The sequence below is a fragment of the Chaetodon auriga genome, chromosome 23, assembly GCF_051107435.1.
Source record: "Chaetodon auriga isolate fChaAug3 chromosome 23, fChaAug3.hap1, whole genome shotgun sequence".
NCBI lineage: Eukaryota > Metazoa > Chordata > Actinopteri > Chaetodontiformes > Chaetodontidae > Chaetodon > Chaetodon auriga.
In genome coordinates, this window is record NC_135096.1 from 17,510,641 (window position 1) to 17,528,807 (window position 18,167).

The 18,167-nt window shown below is 44.2% G+C and overlaps 3 protein-coding genes across 4 annotated transcripts; 2 read left to right on the top strand and 1 right to left on the bottom strand.

Annotated features, from left to right (window-relative positions):
• The first annotated feature begins 850 nt into the window (after positions 1–850).
• On the top strand, positions 851–8,828 carry arpc2 (actin related protein 2/3 complex, subunit 2). Its single transcript, XM_076723904.1, has 10 exons — positions 851–1,059; positions 2,435–2,469; positions 2,878–2,990; positions 5,337–5,382; positions 5,599–5,785; positions 5,869–5,962; positions 6,407–6,533; positions 6,629–6,729; positions 7,553–7,653; positions 8,359–8,828. Exons 1-10 carry the CDS (start codon positions 986–988, stop codon positions 8,378–8,380), a joined length of 900 nt encoding a protein of 299 aa, XP_076580019.1. The 5' UTR covers positions 851–985; the 3' UTR covers positions 8,381–8,828.
• Positions 8,829–9,152: 324 nt separating this feature from the next.
• On the bottom strand, positions 9,153–12,837 carry LOC143315675 (keratin, type I cytoskeletal 18-like). The gene is made up of 9 exons (XM_076723000.1): positions 12,617–12,837; positions 12,153–12,529; positions 11,903–11,985; positions 11,625–11,781; positions 11,374–11,535; positions 11,156–11,281; positions 10,744–10,973; positions 10,096–10,130; positions 9,153–9,373 (listed from the first exon to the last, which is right to left on the bottom strand). Exons 2-9 carry the CDS (start codon positions 12,519–12,521, stop codon positions 9,153–9,155), a joined length of 1,383 nt encoding a protein of 460 aa, XP_076579115.1. The 5' UTR covers positions 12,522–12,529; positions 12,617–12,837.
• A 35-nt stretch (positions 12,838–12,872) lies between these two features.
• Positions 12,873–16,813, top strand: LOC143316173 (keratin, type II cytoskeletal 8-like). Of its 2 annotated transcripts, none has more exons than XM_076723944.1 (9): positions 12,873–13,056; positions 13,784–13,992; positions 14,145–14,205; positions 14,328–14,423; positions 14,542–14,706; positions 14,913–15,038; positions 15,119–15,339; positions 15,485–15,510; positions 16,222–16,813. In XM_076723944.1, exons 1-9 carry the CDS (start codon positions 12,895–12,897, stop codon positions 16,227–16,229), a joined length of 1,074 nt encoding a protein of 357 aa, XP_076580059.1. In that variant the 5' UTR covers positions 12,873–12,894; the 3' UTR covers positions 16,230–16,813. The 2 variants fall into 2 exon arrangements, with proteins under 2 accessions (XP_076580059.1, XP_076580060.1); XM_076723945.1 differs by having other exon boundaries at positions 12,895–13,056; positions 16,268–16,431.
• The last annotated feature ends 1,354 nt before the right edge of the window (positions 16,814–18,167 follow it).

Consider the following 18,167-nt stretch of genomic DNA (forward strand, 5'->3'; position numbering starts at 1 on the left):
AATTTCCCCCGCATGAGATCAATAAAGTTTTATCTATCTTATCTTATTAACAGACATTTAAACAAAAGGTGAATACATAAATAACAGTAATGATAATAAGTTAAACCCATCCAAGATCCACTGGGGCACTGGAGCAGTTGCCTCCTTGTCTGACTTCTATTGAACTACTATTTACTCATATGAATATTAAATTACAGATATCATGAATGATGCTTTAAGGGAGGTGACCAACAGGGGAATTTCAATATCAACCCACATAAATAAATTTTCACTCTCCATACTCCAGAAACTTGTTTATTTTTTTTTCCCTTTTTCCAAGTTTCACACAAAAACAATTTTCGCATATTTACCATGTGTGAAAACATGAAATATGTCATACCATTTCATTATCCATAAATCATAATTATACTACATACAATTACATTGATAGTATTAATATACAAATATAAACACGTGGGACCATCGTAAAATAAGAAATTAAAGTAGAACACAAATAACTTAAAGTATTGGAAGTTCTGTTAATGTAAGTAACAAAGTGCTGAGATAATATTATTATTTTGTTTACATGGTATTTCTTAAATTACTATTTAAATTACATTTATATTATCAACAGTAATTAATGATTAAGGAACAAGTATTATTTTGCATGGGTTACTCTGTATATTTGGACAATTCGAGGCTTGAGTTGTTTTTAAAAAGATAATCTTTGCTGTCCTTTAACACGCCAGAAACAGACCTTTCCATCCAATCTGCCTCAATTATCAATCTAGTCATTACGAATTTATGACAGGCAACATTGCGGGTATCCTCATCTTCTGGGGTCCTGAGCGTAAAATACGCGGAAGCGACAGGCGGAAGGAGCCTCGGCGGAAGCGGTTTTGGTCTGTCAAGGGAGGAAAAATTTGCAGAATTTGACACAAAGAGGTTAATCCCACCGACTAGCACCGATCATCCCCCCTTTTCCTCGACACCGGCGTCCGCTGCGATGATCCTGTTAGAAATCAATAACCGCATTATAGAAGAGACGCTGTCGTTGAAGTTCGACGGCGCATCCAACGGGTGAGAAATCATTGTTACACCTGGCTAGCATTGCTAACGTCAGCTAGCTTCCCCTCTAGCATTTTACGGAACATTATGGCTGCATTTAATGAAGCGTGTGGGGATTTCGGATGCAGCCGGTAAACGTTTGCAGCCTTGGACGAGTTAGCCAAGTGGTCTTATTTGAAAAAAATACTAAAACTCAGACTGAATTAGCTTGCTGATCCGCCGTGACTGGCTTGCCTAAAGCTGGGGTGTGTCTGCACGGTCCGTGTGCTGCCAGAATTTGTAACCACAATGAGTTTCATCTCCCCTGGCTGCTTTCCAACTGTCAGCTGAAGTAACATAACAAAGCATTTTGTATTATTTTGCCACCACTGACCTGACATGTATTGAATAAAATATTTTAAAACGTCTTACGAGGCTCCGTAGCACTAACATTAGCTAGCCGACAGTAATACAGCTGATGTTTGTGGCTAACGTCCTCGTTATTAGCGATGAGTACGGTGCTAGATCTCCTGATGTCTAACCATAAACGTCAGTTAATAACTAGACTAGCCATTTATTTAGGTCTTTTAACCAGGATTCATCCCCAGTGAAACATATTTTCGACAGTCCACAGTTCTGTCAAGGTAACGAACCGGGTCCTTTCCCCCCGCCATTAGTCATTACCCGCCGTGTGACAACATAGGACTGATTTTATTTCATTGAAGTTGGTGTTTCCACTGAATAGAGTCCATTTGTTTGCTTTCCACGGCGCCGTAGATCCAGTTAGCTAACCATCGCCTCACTGTCCAGCTTCCGCATTCCTGCAGTCAAGCTGAGTCAAGTCTGCACCGCCGGCACCGGCTCCCTGCAGCATGCACAGTATGCAGCCTGGACAAGCCGCTGCAGCCTCCTTCAAAGCTGCTCATTTACTGCCAAACATCCCCAGTGTGGTGGTTTGCTGGTTTAACAAAATACCACGGCGTAGAGGTGATTCAATAAAGAAGAAAATGCCCTTTAAAATCGTAGATTTAGTGCAGGACAATGTAGACGTACACTGTGTCAGCTTGAAATCAGACTGAAAAACACTTGTTTTCATCAAGTAATGTGACGAAGCCAGTATTTTTTGTTGCAGATGTTACTGCTAGAGCTGCAACGGCTAGTTACTTTCATTAGCAGTTAATTTACAGGTTAATTTCTCTGTAAAAGGTCAGTAACTGCCAAAAATAAGCCCATCGTTAAGAAGCTGGGACTCGGGATTGGTCAAATAATTGATTAATGATATCACCACCACCATGTTTCCTTTTTCTGTTCATATGAGGGCGAATTCTGGTCTAATGTGCTAATTTAAGACCGACTGACGCACAGTGTTGCCTCATGCATGTTTTAACTTCAGCTTTTTGACTTGCAGAACCAAGCCCGAGGCCGTCGATGTGACGTTTGCAGGTGAGATCATGTGACACCCTCTCTAAAAGCCTGCTGTAGGCCAGATCTAGTTTCACTGAATGTCCTCGTTCTGGGCCGACCACATCTGGGTTGCAGATGTTGAGGTTATAAAGGTTATAGGTTATAAAGCTGTAAGGCTTTTGTAGGAGGTGGTATTGATTTTTAGCTGTGCTTGTGTGTGTGTTATCCTCCCATTATGTAGTTCACCTGTTGCACATGGCATGACACCTTCCATGTGAAATTGACTGAAATGATCATCGGGTACCAGCATGAATTGTGGTTACTAATTAAGATGGCACATTTGTCCAAGTACAAAACGTGTCAGTGTGTCGAGTTGCCAGAGGTAAAGGGTCAGGTCGTCCCTCGTGCGTCGCCTGCAGCTTTTCATGCTGTTCATCTCTGCCGCAGACTTCGATGGCGTCTTGTACCACATCTCCAACCCCAACGGGGACAAGACCAAAGTGATGGTCAGCATTTCCCTGAAGTTCTACAAGGAGCTGCAGGAGCATGGGGCTGACGAGGTACTACACAAACACACACACACACACACACACACACACACACACACACACACACAAATGGAAAGTCTGGAAACTGTTTCTCTGTGCTTGGCCAGACAGAAACGGGGCCTCCCCAGCGCTCATTTCTGGGTGGTTTCAAATTTAAATCCCTGTTTTCACATCTTTCAGACACATGTCCCGTATATAAACATATAACACACACCGGGGTGTCTGGAAAACCTTAAAGTGTCTAAAATCATGGTATCATATTCCATGAACTGAAGTGTTCTTGTATTTTAGATCATTAAACGTGAGTTTAAAAAGGCGGCTGTGGTTTTGTGACACTGTTCAATGTCAATTTGAGATGATAATGTATCAAAAAAGACGGATGAGGTTACGATTGTCGTCTGCACACAGACACAAACCTCAACCACAAGAGCTCTGCTGCCATGTAAGGAAGAAAGCAGTTGCCGAGGCCTCTGGTAGAAACAGGAAGCGAGTCAGTGTGACTCACCCCGGGCGAGGAAGTGCTGTGTGAGCAGCGGCCGCTGTGTATGAATGTCTTGGCTGCCGTCCAGTGACTTCCCTCCTTGTTCCCTAAAACTCAAGAGCAGAGGGACAAGTGAATGGTCGAACAGTGTCACATTCAGCCCGGGAAAAGTCTATTTGGAGAGCAGAGGGGGGAGGGAGTGTCGTTCTTGTTCATTCTCATGCATTCGTATCTGTTTTTCGTTCGACGTGTTTGACTTTGTGAAAGCACTGCTGAGATTTACGCTCAGGAGAACACCAGCTGCTGTCTTTGTTGACTTCTAGTGGTGTGTTATTGCCATACCTGAGCTTTCTTTGCATATTCCTGCCAAGTCCACCTCGCTTCATTCCACAATGACACATATCCATCAGACAGTTGTTATTCTGACCTCCAGGAGACACACACACACGCCTTCCTGTCTCATGTTGAGCAGTCAGTTTGTTTCTTTGCTTTTATTGGTGTTAACGTCTCTCTAGATTCTTCTCTTCTCTCAAACCACCTCCTCGGTCTCAGGGGAGTCCCGCAGGCGACGAAAATCACTGAAGTGTTAATGATTTTTGAAAATCAAAGGATGGCTTTCCAAGTAGCTGTTTGATGTATTTATTTGATCAAATGAAGGCATGTAATCATCAATTTCTTTCACTGTCCTATCAGCAGTAGCTGCATCAGGGCCGATCCTAAGAGCTTGGCCTCACAACATATACATAATCAGGGCTGTATGATCACTTTTTGCATTGTTGAGACTTGTGAGTCCCTCGTGGTGAAATTGCTAAATATTGGCACAAAATTAAATCAGTTTTGGTCTCAAAATATTTGCTTGAAAGTGCAGATTTTGGTCAAAAGTTTATCTGTGGGTATCGCATACAGGAGTCCCAGAGCAGACACCACTTCCTCTTTTACAGACTCATGAAATCAGACCCCAGCAGTCTGTGGCTGAAGCCTCACACGAGCTCCTGCAGGAGTCACAGTGAGCGCTCGGCTCCGCAGCAGGTGGATCACAGTGATCGGCTCCGATCAGCAGATTAATTGATAATGAAAATACAGTCAGATTAAAAAAAAAATCTACTTTGAGTCTTTGAGTACGAGGAATGTTCTTGTGGAGTTGAGATATGTTTGCTTTGACAAAAAGTTTCACAGTTTGAGCAGAGCAGAGCGAGCAGAGGTAATAATTTACTGTGCTGAGAGCTCGGAGCTGATATGGATCTTTATCAGCCGCCACGGCAGCGTTAACGGCTCGCCCTGAGTCATGTGCTGTGTTGGTATTCCTCCAGTTTGATCAGGAAAGACTTTATTGATTTTTTTTTTTACCTTTGGCCTCACAGATGAGGTCGTGCTCAAGATAAGAACCAGGGGTGGGAACTGATAGGATTTTATAGATACCGATGCCATCATCGATTCTGCTTAGCGGTCCGATTCCTGATCTGTTTTGGTCGAGCTGATCTGTCATCATCTAAAATGGATGTCTTTAAGTCAAGAAACCCTGTAAATTCACTTTTTTGAGCATAACACTGGTCCTACAGAGGCTGAAAGTGTTAACGTGGCCACAGACTTAAAGCACCAGTATAAAACATTTCTTACATCTCTAAAAACAAGTGTTTTAAAGTGAAAACGACGTCCATCCAGATGAGCTCCTGCGGTAATTTCATTCATCACAGAGTTTTTTCATCATCTTCTGTCCGATTTGAAATTGTCTTGAATTATCACACTTTGTTTCCTGTGATTTTGCTTTAAGTTCACGCTCTCTTGTCTTTGTGTTCGTGGCTTTTCTGTGATGTGCTTTTTTGAAAACTGCCTGCAGAGAAATGTGATACGAGTAAAGCTCATATGTTTCATTTCAGCTGCTCAAGAGGGTCTATGAGAATTTCCTGACTTCACCAGAGGCTGGTAAGTTGTCAGAAGCTCACTGATCTGCTGGTCAAAGCTGCCTTTGAATCATTGCTTTAGATATTTAGACCGTCTATCATCAGATCAGTGTTAAATCCCCACACCAGCAGGACTAAATGTCAGCATTGCTCCTCGTGTCTCGAGCATCTTTTGCCTTTAAAAGGAGAAAAGGAGCCGTTACTCACTCTGTAATCCCTCTGATCGGTTTCCTCTCAGGCTACAACGTGTCCCTCCTCTACGACCTGGACGCACTACCAGCCAATAAAGACGAGGTTATCCACCAGGCGGGGATGCTGAAGAGGAACTGCTTCGCCTCAGTGTTTGAAAAGTACTTCAAGTTCCAGGAAGAAGGCAAAGAGGGCGAGCAGAGGGCCGTGGTCCACTACAGAGACGACGAGTCCATGTACGTGGCGGAGAGTCGGGAGGCCTTGTGGGATTATACTCTAATGTGGTGTTAAACCTCTGACGTGTCTCCTGTCTTCACAGGTACGTGGAGGCCAAGAAAGACAGAGTGACGGTGGTGTTCAGCACGGTGTTCAAAGACGACGACGACGTCATCATCGGCAAAGTCTTCATGCAGGTGTGTGAGGCAGCATGTACATAAGTCAGTGAGTGAACAGGTGAGGTTGAGGTTGTCAGTATCCCCCACAAAACAGCAGAGGTGTCGACAAACCAGTGGCCCCACGGCTTCCAGTGACACTCAAGTCAAATCTAGTATCAGCTGCGTTCATGTCAATTCGTTTAAGTAAAAGGGAGCTGTACCCGTTCATTCAAGCCAGCACAGGAAGAATAATAAATTAAGCTTATCGTAATTATAGCAATAGCAATGGGGGACATAGCATTAGCATGTTGGATGGAATTACGACACGCCTTAAGCAATAATGTAGGCAAAACACCAGCTAATAGATGTAGCGTCGCACTCTCACTGTTGTCTGAAAAGTAGCAAACAAGCTAACGTTGAGAGCGTAGTCGTATTGGTAATTATCAGATAACTGACTGCACCTCTGGCTTGTTCTGTGTGTAGGAGTTCAAAGAGGGTCGGCGAGCCAGCCACACAGCCCCCCAGGTGCTGTTCAGTCACAGGGAGCCCCCGCTGGAGCTGAAGGACACAGACGCAGCCGTCGGGGACAACATTGGATACATCACCTTTGGTCAGTGCCTGTGCAGCTTTGGCTGAAACTTTCTTTACCTGCTGCAGCTTTCCTGTGTGACTGTTGAACTGACTGGTCTGCTCTGGTGTTTTCAGTCCTGTTTCCTCGCCACACCAATGCCAATGCCAGAGACAACACCATCAACCTCATCCACACCTTCAGGGACTACCTGCACTACCACATAAAGTGCTCCAAGGTCAGTATCAGAGCCAGAGTGTCCATCAGTGTCCGTTCAGGAGCAGGTTGTCGTTGAGGCCGATGGAGGTCGAGCTGAACCTCTTCATGAAGCTCTGAAGTACTGCTCTTCATCATTTTCTTTACATTTGTCACCTTTCTAAAGCAGTTGTGTTTGGGTGGATCATTTGTAAATTGTTGTGATATTTTGAGGTCTGAGGCTGAGCTCTTTGATCACACGCTACACGTTGAGTTTGAGGGCCCAACGCAGCCAAGCGCATATTTAGAAGGCACCTGTCATCCGACAAGCTGAAGGTCTGCTTTAATCACAGGCTGCAAACATGAACTCCTCTGTAATAGCATGTCTTTTTAGCACCTCCTTCACAAAAGAAAGTGCAGACGAAGGCCGTAGCTCACGACACCTCGGCGGTCAGACAGGTTTTTACAGCGGTGTTTGGGCGTCTGTGCACACGTCACACAGGAGACGTGCTTCAAGTGGCTCCTCAAACGGACTCGTCTCGGCTGTAAACCCGGATCAAAGCCATTTTTTGGATGACTTACATTACAGAGTGATTTCATAAGCGTGTGTTGTTTGGACTTTCGATAATTGAACTGGATGTTTTTGTCTGTTTTGACACGGCGGATGGATTTGTGGGTCGGTTAGGGTTGACAAAGGGTAGAATAAAGTCAAATGACAGATCGTTGTTGTTCCTGTCTCTGCTGCACACTGTGTTGAAGCACCTGACACAAAATGCTGACCTCTTCATTCTTCACAAAACAAACGTCTGCATGTTGTGACTGATGTCCTTCATGATGAAAACCTGATTGGAGTCTCTGTCCTGCAGGCCTACATTCACACACGCATGAGGGCCAAGACGTCAGACTTCCTCAAGGTGCTGAACCGCGCTCGACCCGACGCCGAGAAGAAGGAGATGAAGACCATCTCGTAAGTGGCCTCCTCAGATTCCTGCCCCTCAAAACTCGGTGCTGATCCAAGTTCTTTGTCTAAAAACAACAACAGAAGGACCAAAGTTTGTTGGCTGTTTTTTGACACCGTGACTCAGATTTCAGCTTAATGTAACAGCTGAAGCCTCCTCTGTGCCTGCTGCACTGCTCAGATCTTAAATGAGCTTAAATGATTTGAGATCGATCATGAATGAACCAGATTCCACCTTGAGGTTCAGCGCTGCATGTGGGCCGCCTGCAGCCTGCAGCTCTGTGTCTGTGTGTTTTTAAGGTGTGTGGCTGTTTCTGCAGTGAGTCAGGAAGGAGTTTTTACAGCTTCCCACTTTGCTGAAACAGTCGCACATACACAGTTTTTTAGCCTTGTAACTCTTCAAAAATGTAAAATAATATTCTCTTGGAACACAGAGAGTCTTTGTTCTGTGGTTAATGTCTAACTGGAATAAGTGGGGACCCCTTTAGCTGCCATCTTTGTGAGTTTCAGACATTTAAAATGAATCCTGGGTTTGGCTACAAGGTGTGAAAAAGCATTGGCAGGCATCCCACAAATATCGTGCTCTTATCATTATCATAAGCGAGTTAAATTGCAAAGTGTGTTGACACGAATACAGGAGGCGTCTGTGTGGTAAAAGAACCGAACAGGCAGGTGAGCTGAGCTGATGTGTCTGTGTCTGCTGTGTTCTTCCAGTGGAAAGACCTTCTCCCGCTGAGACATTCAAGCCCCCCTTGGACACACGCCCAAACGCGCTACACTGAGACCCAACGCCACATCGGACAGGACTCCAGGACGCCTCGAATGCCCCCGCCCAACCCCAAAAACGTGTCCAGTCGTTTTTTTTGTTGTTTTTTTTTAATGAGTAATAATGTTGGCTCTACTTAGGGAAAGCCAAGGCTCAAAATAAATGGAAAAAGGGCATTCCTTGCTTTGCATAGTTAAAGAGAATTATTAGTCCTATATAAATATATATATGAAAACTGAAATTTTTGATACGATATCTTTTACTCCATTTGGTACTCTTGCTTGCCCCTCTGCCCTCACCATGCGATATCCATGTGTTGGATGATTTCAGCCCCCCCTCTCCGCCCTCCTGTGCTTTCATGTCGTCTGTACCATTGTCATTTGAGAAAAATAAAATAAATCACTCTTCCTAAAAAGCATCTCTCCGGTTGTGGTGTGTGCTGCCTTTGTGACTCTTCCCGGTTGAATATTTCCATGAACCGGAAACTGCAGAGGTGCTCCTGAATGCTCACTGCACTTTGGGATTATGACAGTATGTTGTGTGAGGGTGAATTAATGAAGAAATCAATCATTTACATATGAAACGAGCGAGTAAAGAAAACACTGCAGTGTGACTTTCTTTCCAAATCAAGTGTGTTTATTTGCTCATATAAACACCTCAACAAGCTCAGAGCAGCTTTCCAGGTTTGGCAGCATTGGAAGAAACAGTTTGACATGATACTGTGACAAACAGCTGTTCAAGATCAGGCTTCGGTCGTTTCACCCTCTGTGGGCTTTTGCTCTTCCTTCTCAGCAGCATCCTCCTCCACCTGCATGAGGTCTCCATCCATCATATCAGGGGGTTGATCTGCATCAGCTTTATCTTCAGGGGCTTTGGGGGGAGGGGGGGCACTTTGCTCCTTCACGAGAACTTCTTTCACGTCTTCCTGCTGCTCGGCCACCTTATCGTCAGGCTTTGGCTGGCCTGGAAACAAGATCAATCAGATTTTACAAGCATATAACATAGAAAGCATAAAATCAGGCCCATCAGATTAAACTGTGTGCATCTGCTGGAGGGAGAATTTTTCAAAAACACAGACAAAGAAATAATTTTGTGTGTGATTGATTAGCTTGTCGAAATCATTGCGCTCACGGTTCCCATGTTCTGTTAAAATCTTTGGTGACTGCATGCAGTTACAGGGTGTAATGTGACGTTCGAGTGCAGTTTAGTGACACTTTTGTGAAATAATGAGGAGATCAACACTGCTCATATCAAGCTAAAGCTAGCAGCCATGAGCTTAAAGAAAAACAGGACAACAGCTAGCTTGTAGGAGCACTGCAAAATCTGCTTGCTAGTAGCCTAAATCTAAAGCCAACCTCAGGTAAAATGGCAAAGTTAAGTTCTTACGCTTCATTTTTTAAATGATTAGACAAATTGGATATGACATAAGATGTAGAGATGCTTCGAAGTTACTTTTGTTCCGGTAGAGCCAAGCTAGCTGGTTCCCTTTTCCCAGGCTAAGCTAAGCTAAGCTGCTGCTGGCTGTAGCCTTATATCTAATAGAGAGACACGAGAGTGGTGCTAATCTCCTCATTTAACTCTAAAAAGAGATGTGAGGGTTTAATTTCAAGTTTCACTCTGCTGTTGAGTTTCAAAGAGAATTAAGGTGTAAACCACGCAGTACCACATTGTGAATCTGAACTTACCGCTGCGCAGCGCATCCTCTAAAGAAAACTCCAAGCTGTCAGGGAAAAGGAGGATTAGCATGCTAACGTACTGAGTAGGTAACAGGTACACTGTGCTTTTCTCTGCGCTAGTCCTTTAAACCTCTTAAAGAAGTAGTTTGACATTTTTGAAAATGTTTTTAGCAGCTTTTTGCTAAGAGTTAGATGAAAAGATGCTAGCAGTCAGTTAGCTTAGCCCAGCAGAAAGACCGGTAAGGGGGGAACACCTAGCCATAGCTCTGTCTGAAGGTAGGTCACCTGTCTAAAACTTACTCATTAACATGTTACACAACCCTGCATAAAACCACAGCTTGTTGTTTTTACTTATTGGTTTTTTGTATGGATAAACACACAAGATATAATGTGTTATTTATGGGCGATGTGAGACAAGATAAGCTAAGCTAAGCTAACTAGCTGTAGCTCAGAGTGGTATCAATTAATATCAATCAGCTGTAATGTCATATTAATACTCTACAGGTGCTCATGGTTTTAATGCAAAAGGGCAAGAAAGGTGAAAAAGTTGTAGTTTTTTCTGGACCAAGTGACCTCTCTGTTGTTTTCTTTCTTTTTTCTGTATTTTCATACATCCACACACACCGTGAAGTATTTCTGAGCCGTGACCATCCTCACCTTTCAGCGTCAGCCGTCATGCCATGGATCAGTTGCTGGTAGTTATTGATTTCTGCCTCCAGCTTCATCTTAACGCACAGCAGATTGTGGTTGGTTTCTACGTGCTGCTCCACCTGTGACCTCACCTCCTTCAGCTCCGCCTCAAGCTTCAGTATGATCTTATTGCAGGGGGTCAGGCGTTGAGCGTACTCCACTTTGGTGCTCATCAGGGTTTCCTCCAGATTGTGCATCTGGAAGAAAGACATAAGCTGATTTTTGGTTTCATATTCTTGCATAAAGAAAGAGTAGTCAAGGATGCTCATGAAAAGGTCAGGTACAGTAAGACCCCTGCAGGGGGTTTTGGTATTTAATATTTTGGTTAATTTGCTTGCAGCCTCATGGGGATCGACTGTCTGTATTTGTGTGTAGTTACCCTGCTGTGCAGACTCTGGATCTCAATATCCAGACTTTGTTTCTGCTTGAGCAGATTCTTGAGCTCTGTCCTGCTGCTCTGCAAGGCCTCATTGTTTTGGGCCTCCACCACCTTGATGTTGTCAAACTGGAGAAGAAAAAGAAGACTGACATTGTGAAATAAACACAGCAGACGGTGGAGATGTCCCACTTTAGGATCCTGCAGGTAAAGTAGCCGACCTTGCTCTGGTACCAATCCTCCGTCTCCTTCAGGTTCTTCTTGGCTAGCTTATCGTACTGGCTGCGGATCTTGTTGAGTATCTCACTCAGGTTGGAGTTCTGGGAATCAATCTCCACCTTCACCTCAGAGTCCTTGATCTTCTGACGAAGGGCATCCACCTCCTACAAGAGCCACACACAGGTTTGCCTCAGATTCCACAAAACACAGTTTCATGAGTTGATCTTAAAGTGTTTTTTCTCTACAGTCTCACCTCCTTGTGCTCCTTCTTGAGGCGATCGAGCTCCTCCTTCACCAAGTCAATCTCTTTCTGTGTCTGCTTGTGGTTCAGCTTGGTATCCTCGTTGGTCTTCTTCAGATGCTCCAAGTCTTTTTCTAATTCCATCCGTGCCTTTTTCTCATCCCTCAGCCTGCACACGGGGGGAGGAACCCAGCAATGATCCACACCAGCATCACTGTCTCTGAGTGCTGCATCTTAATCTGACATCACTTAAGAAATCCTTTTGAAAATCTAGATTTCATGGAACTCACTTGTTCTTGAAGTCTTCATTAGCCAGTTTGGTGTTGTCAGTCTGGAGCAGCAGCTTGGCATTGTCCAAGGTCAGGTCTTTGACCTGAGAAGAGGAAGGCGTGATACATATTACAGATAATATTTTGATTATTTGGAAAACATTGTTTTTCCTATTTTCTGTGCTCAGTGTGAAATAAGGAAGGACCTATTAAATGTATTTTTTTTTTTTTCTTTTAAGAACTAAAGGAAGAATGAAATGTGATGATCAACCTGCTTCTTGAGGTCCTCCAGGGGTTTCTCCACCTCATCCCAGTCGCGTTCCACAGGTGCCTTCCTCTTGGCCAAGATCTCATCGATCTGTGTCTCCAGATCCCCGTTTTCCTTCTCCAGCTGCTTCACCCGGCCCAGGTAGCCGGACAGCCGGTCGTTCAGACCCCGCAGTGTCTGCTTGTCGTCCGCGGGGGCGGCAGGAGCGCCCGGGGGTGGGGGAACGCCAGGTTTTCCTGGAGCAGCGGGAGCGGAGTCTGTTTGATTCTCGTTGCGCAGCACGTTACGCAGTCCCTGCAGGCTGGCCACGGACGCCCTGGAGCCCTTTCCCCCGGCTCCACCAAACATGCTTGCGGCGGTGTTTGAAGGCATGATCGCTGCTGGATTGGAGAGAGCCGACAGTGACAGTGTTTGAGACTGGAGAGCCACCGGATGCATGTGATGGAAAGGTACGGGCGGCTTTATACCTGCTTTTTACGCATCCATCCACCCCCAACGATGCCATTGGCTCATCGCTTCTGGACAAACTGGTACAGAGTCGAAATTCAAGTATTTCATGTTGATTTTTCTTTTTTTCTCACTGGAATATTGTACCTGTCCTCTCTTGATTGGACACGTGCAGAGTTTTGGGGAGGTGATGGGTGGCCCTTGTCCAACTTAAAAGCAGGTGATCGGAGGGCTGCAGGTACCTTCACCGCTCACCTGTTCGGTCTTCAGGTTTCAGGTCTCTCTTCCAAGCCTCAATATGTCTAAACCAAGAGATTACAGCAGCCAGTCGTACTCCCCCCGCAGCTCCGGACCGAACCAAAGCTACCCGACCGTCAACAAAATCGACCCGACGGCCAAGTCCCGGGAGAAGGATGACATGGTGGGACTCAATGACAAGTTCGTCAGGTTGATTGACAAGGTTTGTAAAATACATTATTATTATTATTATTACTATTACTATTATTATTATTATTATTATTATTATTAGTAGTAGTAGTAGTAGTAGTAGTAGTATTATACAGAGATTATAAAACGCTTTGATAAATTATTTCTAAATTAATGCACACTCAAAACTAACATTTTTTCCTCTCTTTGGGTTTTTCTAACTATTTAATATAATTAATTTAGGTTAATAATCATAATGCCTCTGTTTTTTTTTTATTTTTATTAATTTTAAATGTTTATCTCTTGTTGTTGTACTCTGTAAAGCTTCTTTCAGTCCCGGTGCCTGACTTTCAGCCGCCTGTTGTAATTATTTCTGTGACCTGAGGCCATAAAAAGTGGCTCCTGTCTTGTAGGCCTTGCCTCACATGCAGACTGGTGGCGGTTCATGTAGGACACCACCTTGTGGATAAGTCTCTCAGCATACCCTCAAACATACTCTGTGTTGTTTTTTGAGAAGATATTCGTTTGATGGACAGTTTGAACTCTTCTCTTCAATCTTTTTTTTCCCATCAAACATGATAATAGTCTACACGTACATTTTTGGAGCATGCAAAAAACCCCTCACCTGTCATTATCAACATGAGCCTCATAATAATAGCGTGCAAAACTTGGCATCTAGCCACAGTATGTATTTACAGCTGGCATTCCTTCGTTGTTGCCGACATATTCAGTATGCGTTTCTGCGCCCCCTCATGTTCCAGGTGAAACACCTGGAGGACGAGAACAAAAAGCTGGACACAAAGTTGAAGATCCTGAAGGAGAAGGACGACTACGAGGGGAAAATCAACGACATCGTCAAGCAGCTGGAGAACGAGATGGAGCAGCAGATCGAGAGCTTGATTCACGACCATGAAAAACTGCAGGCTCAGCTGCTCGAGGACCAGGAGGAGGTGGAGGACACCAAGAAGAGGTCAGCAGATCATGGTGTAGATCATGTGTCCACTGGTCTTGCGTTGTGTCTTTAAATAAATAACAACAGCCACAAACTCAGGGGACTCAAATCATGTCGGTTATGTCGTTATTGGCACATTATTCAGCCTTTATTTTTGTCTTTGGTTTCAGCTATGAGGACGAGTTTCACAAGAAATCTGAACTGGAGAACGAGTTTATCGTCACCAAAAAGGTACTGTTAACTTCTGATGCTGCTTATTTCTGCAACCATTTAGAAACATAGTAAAAATACCATGAAGTCCCAAATATTCACCAAATAGATTTATACATGTGCTTAATGTGTGTGCTTAACAGGATGTAGATGAGGGCCACTTGAAGGCCGTTGATCTGGTTCTTGAGCTGGAGGACCTGATGGGAACACTGGACTTCCTCAGGGTTGGCTTTGATGAGGTAATGATGAAGTTTATTGTATTTTGTTTTCATTTTTCTCTCATTTGTTTTGTTCTTTCTCTCTGGAAAGCATCAAACATGAAATTAACTCTGTTATACCCATGTCTGCCCCCTGCAGGAGATGAAGGAGCTGGAGTCGCAAATCCAGAACGAGACGGTGGTCTTACGGGACAACGGCAAACGCTCTCTGGACATGGACGAGATCATTGAGAGCGTCAAGAATCAGTACGCCACAATGGCCGCCCGTACCAGGGAGGAAGCTGAGCAATGGAACCAGAGAAAGGTGAGGAAGATCATACGTAGAGGACATAGTTCTCGGCTTCTTTGAGCTTGCAAAGTGTGATGTTACGAGTCTTAACACCACTAAATAGATCATTGCTTCTTTTTCAAGCCTCCAGGGTGCAGATGTGCGTGAAATGTACAGTATGAGTTCAGTACTGCTGGAAAAAGCACTGCTCACATTTCCCTGTTTTCTTCCATCCCCCTTAGATTGATGCCATGGTCTTTAATGCAGGACAGCAGGAGCAGCAAGTGCGTGACTTAAAGAGGGAGATCTCAGACATGGCGCGCCACATCCAGAGGCTCAACGGGGACCTGGAAACCCTCATAAGAAAGGTTGGGATCACAGCGCTCAGGCCGAGGCAGACATCTGTCTCCACCTGATGTCTGATCTTTACTCTCTGTTTTCCTGTTAGGAAGAGTCCCTGAAGGAGGAAGTCAGTGACATCAGGACAGAAGGCGACACCAACCTGCAGAAGGCCCGCGAAGACATTGCTCAGCTGGAGGAGGCCTTGAGGCGGGCTAAGCAAGACTTGGCTGGACAGATCCGCGAACACCAAGAGCTGATGAACCTCAAGCTGGCCCTGGACATCGAGATCGCTACCTACCGCAAGCTGCTGGAGGGCGAGGAACAGAGGTATGTGAACAGCGGGGGTTTGGGTGAGAGCGCATCGATATGCATGACCTTCTGTTCAGTGTATCCTCTCATGTTGCTGTTTGTTGAAATATACCATGATGTATTAATGCTTGCACTAACAATTGTCTCTGCTCTGTCTGTGAAGGATGAATGACCTCATGCGCCATGCAGGTGAGAACCACACACAGATCGAGCTCTCAGTCTGCCAGAGTGCGATGCAGCTAAGAGCTGAAGCTGGTTTCATTCCAAACGTGGGGCTGGAAAAGTACTGAAATCATTTACTTCAGTAAAAACAGCAATGCCACAGCATAGAAGTACCTGTTACAAGTAAAAGTCCTGCATTCTAAATGTTACTCAAGTAAAAATACAAAAGTATTAACATCAAAATATACTGATAGTACCAAAGGTAAACACTCTGTTAGATTAGTGTAGGTCTCACTTTGATGGTGCAGCAGGTACTGAGGAGGAAAACAATCACTTTATATAAAGCTGAGAAACTTCATCTTTAATAATATATCATGTTTTATTTGTTGATAATATTTTGTATTAATAATATCAAACTGTAAAGTAACAAGTAACAACATTTATCAAATGAATGTAGTTGAGTAAAAAGTTTAATATTTCTATCTGAAATGTAGTTGGTAGAAGTATAAAATGACATAAAATGGAAATACTCAAGTAAAGTACAACTACCTCAACATTGTTCTTCAGTACTTTGGTGCTTACTGTTCACTGTCAGGAAGTTTTTGAAAAGAATTCTGTGAAATGTAGGGAATCAGGAACTGGAGTTTAATATCATTATAGTTGAGAAAATTGTATGAAAATAATGTAAATGAGCAAACCGTCATTCTGCTGATTAATTCAAACCTCTCTTTCGCTCAGATTTCTAAAAACAAACCAACCAATCCAAGTCCTTCCTCGCACGCAGACGTTCACCAGCCGCAGAAGCCACAAGCCCCAGAACCCACCGTCATCCCGGCAGACAGCGTTACGCCACCAGGGTACCCCTCCTCCAAGAAACGGCTGCTGATCCGGGTGGAAGTGGAGGCAGGCCGAGTCGTGTCCGAGAGCTCCTGTTACACTGAAGATTGACTCGCTCCTGTCTGCAGCTCTACAGTACATCCACAAAATGTGACTTCAAAAAGTTCAAATTACGTTAAATGAAATGCTTCCAGAGTCGTCATGAGACAGACTTTCAATTCAGCCGTCTGTCCTTTGTTTGTGTGCTTTGTGGCGGAGTGAGCAGTCAGTCGGTGTTTGGTGAGAATCAGTTCTCAAAGATGGAGACTTCTTGTTTACGTCGAGCAGCGTTTTTAAAAAGTTTTCTTATCTTTGTTTGCATTTGCAAAGACTTCGTGTTCCCGGTTTCATCGGTGTGTGTTTTCAGCTCTCTGCAGTTGTTTCTCTCAAACCTTTGTAACGCTGTGAAGGTTTCCAGTGAAGTGAAAAATAAAATGAGGAAATTGTGGGATGGAGCAGGTGGTTAACAGTGTTTTTGTTCTGCTGGTCCACATCTTGTTATGTCAGGAAGGACACAGAACGTTTTTTCTGAGAATCACAGGAGGTCACATCAAGGGGAAGCACACACAGAAAGTGCATGTCTGAAATGGCTTCACGGCCTTTTTGTGTGTTTGCTTCAAGTGTGCCATCTTTGCAGAAGGTGGTAAGGGGAAATGTTTGAAGCCTGAAATGCTGTAAATTTAAACAGCTCCTCCTCTCACATGTATCTGCACCTTCTAATTAATGACACGGAGATCAGACGACAGTACAGAGTTTACTGGGTGACAAGTATTCGCAACGGAGAACAATTAATAAATAAACAACCTGAACAATATGTCTGCTCTCACACACACACACACACACACACACACACACACACACACACAGCATAGTTAAAAGAAATATTTAGACATTTTGGGGAATACACTTATTGGCTTTGCACTCCCTCATCTGTAGCCTGCAGTAAACGGCTGGACGGAGAAGTGCTCAGACGCAGTGGTTGGACACAGTGTGTTTGTTAGATAAAACAAGTCAGAGTCTGTCTACTTGAACCAGATAGCAGTCAGTCATTAGGAGCTGGAGCCCGACAGTCTCGTCCTGTCTTCATTTTCCCTCCTCCTCCTCCTCCTCCCCCGGTTCTCCTCTGTCTTCTGGACACATACGTACGTAATATTCTGATGTGGAAAACAAACTGGAACATAGCTCGGCAAAGCCGCACAGACATGCAGAGGGTGTACCCTGAACCCATGACGGTGTCCCATCTCTCCTAATGTCCCACAACAGTTCAGACCTTGTTTGCTCTTTAATTTGATTTCAGTCTGCTGTTCCTCCTCAGCTCGCCGTTGCCGGCCGTCTCTTTTCCGCCCACATACTGTACACATTTAAACCACATTTTGATTGGGGAAACAAATAATGCATTCTGTGTTTAATCAAGTCTCAAATAAAAATCTAATTTCCCGTGAAAGGATCTGAACAGCAAATAAAACTTTTAGTCTCTGAATGCAGTTTGCAGGCAGCAGATGTTTCTCCGAAGCACGAGCCGGGTTTTACAGTATTTGACCTTCCTGTAACATTTACTGGATCTCATAAGTTCATGCCTCTTTCGTGTTTCATGTTCTTGCTGAATCCCTAATCTCCTCATGTCTTGCAGATGTATTACGGACTGTGGATGCATCCGTCTCCCCTCTTCAGCTTGCATACCAGTATATAGATAAACACTGGTCAAGGAAGTAGGAGTAAACATTGCAAGCAGGTGGGTGACAGATGGAGAAAATCTACGACCAGTTAAAGTGATGTCCAGAGCAGGCAGCGAAGGGAAGCATGAGCAC

Bases quoted from the DNA above. Each gene is read 5' to 3' on its own strand.
- LOC143316173 (XM_076723945.1), top strand. From the start codon at position 12,895: ATGTCTAAACCAAGAGATTACAGCAGCCAGTCGTACTCCCCCCGCAGC. The intron at 13,057-13,783 runs GTTTGTAAAATA...CTCATGTTCCAG, and splicing joins TCGTCAGGTTGATTGACAAG to GTGAAACACCTGGAGGACGA. The intron at 15,511-16,267 runs GTGAGAACCACA...CCTCGCACGCAG, and splicing joins TGACCTCATGCGCCATGCAG to ACGTTCACCAGCCGCAGAAG.
- arpc2 (XM_076723904.1), top strand. From the start codon at position 986: ATGATCCTGTTAGAAATCAATAACCGCATTATAGAAGAGACGCTGTCG. The intron at 2,991-5,336 runs GTACTACACAAA...GTTTCATTTCAG, and splicing joins AGGAGCATGGGGCTGACGAG to CTGCTCAAGAGGGTCTATGA. The intron at 6,534-6,628 runs GTCAGTGCCTGT...TGGTGTTTTCAG, and splicing joins CATTGGATACATCACCTTTG to TCCTGTTTCCTCGCCACACC.
- LOC143315675 (XM_076723000.1), bottom strand. From the start codon at position 12,521: ATGCCTTCAAACACCGCCGCAAGCATGTTTGGTGGAGCCGGGGGAAAG. The intron at 11,536-11,624 runs GTGAGACTGTAG...TGGCTCTTGTAG, and splicing joins TCAAGAAGGAGCACAAGGAG to GAGGTGGATGCCCTTCGTCA. The intron at 9,374-10,095 runs GTAAGTTCAGAT...TCTTGTTTCCAG, and splicing joins AGAGGATGCGCTGCGCAGCG to GCCAGCCAAAGCCTGACGAT.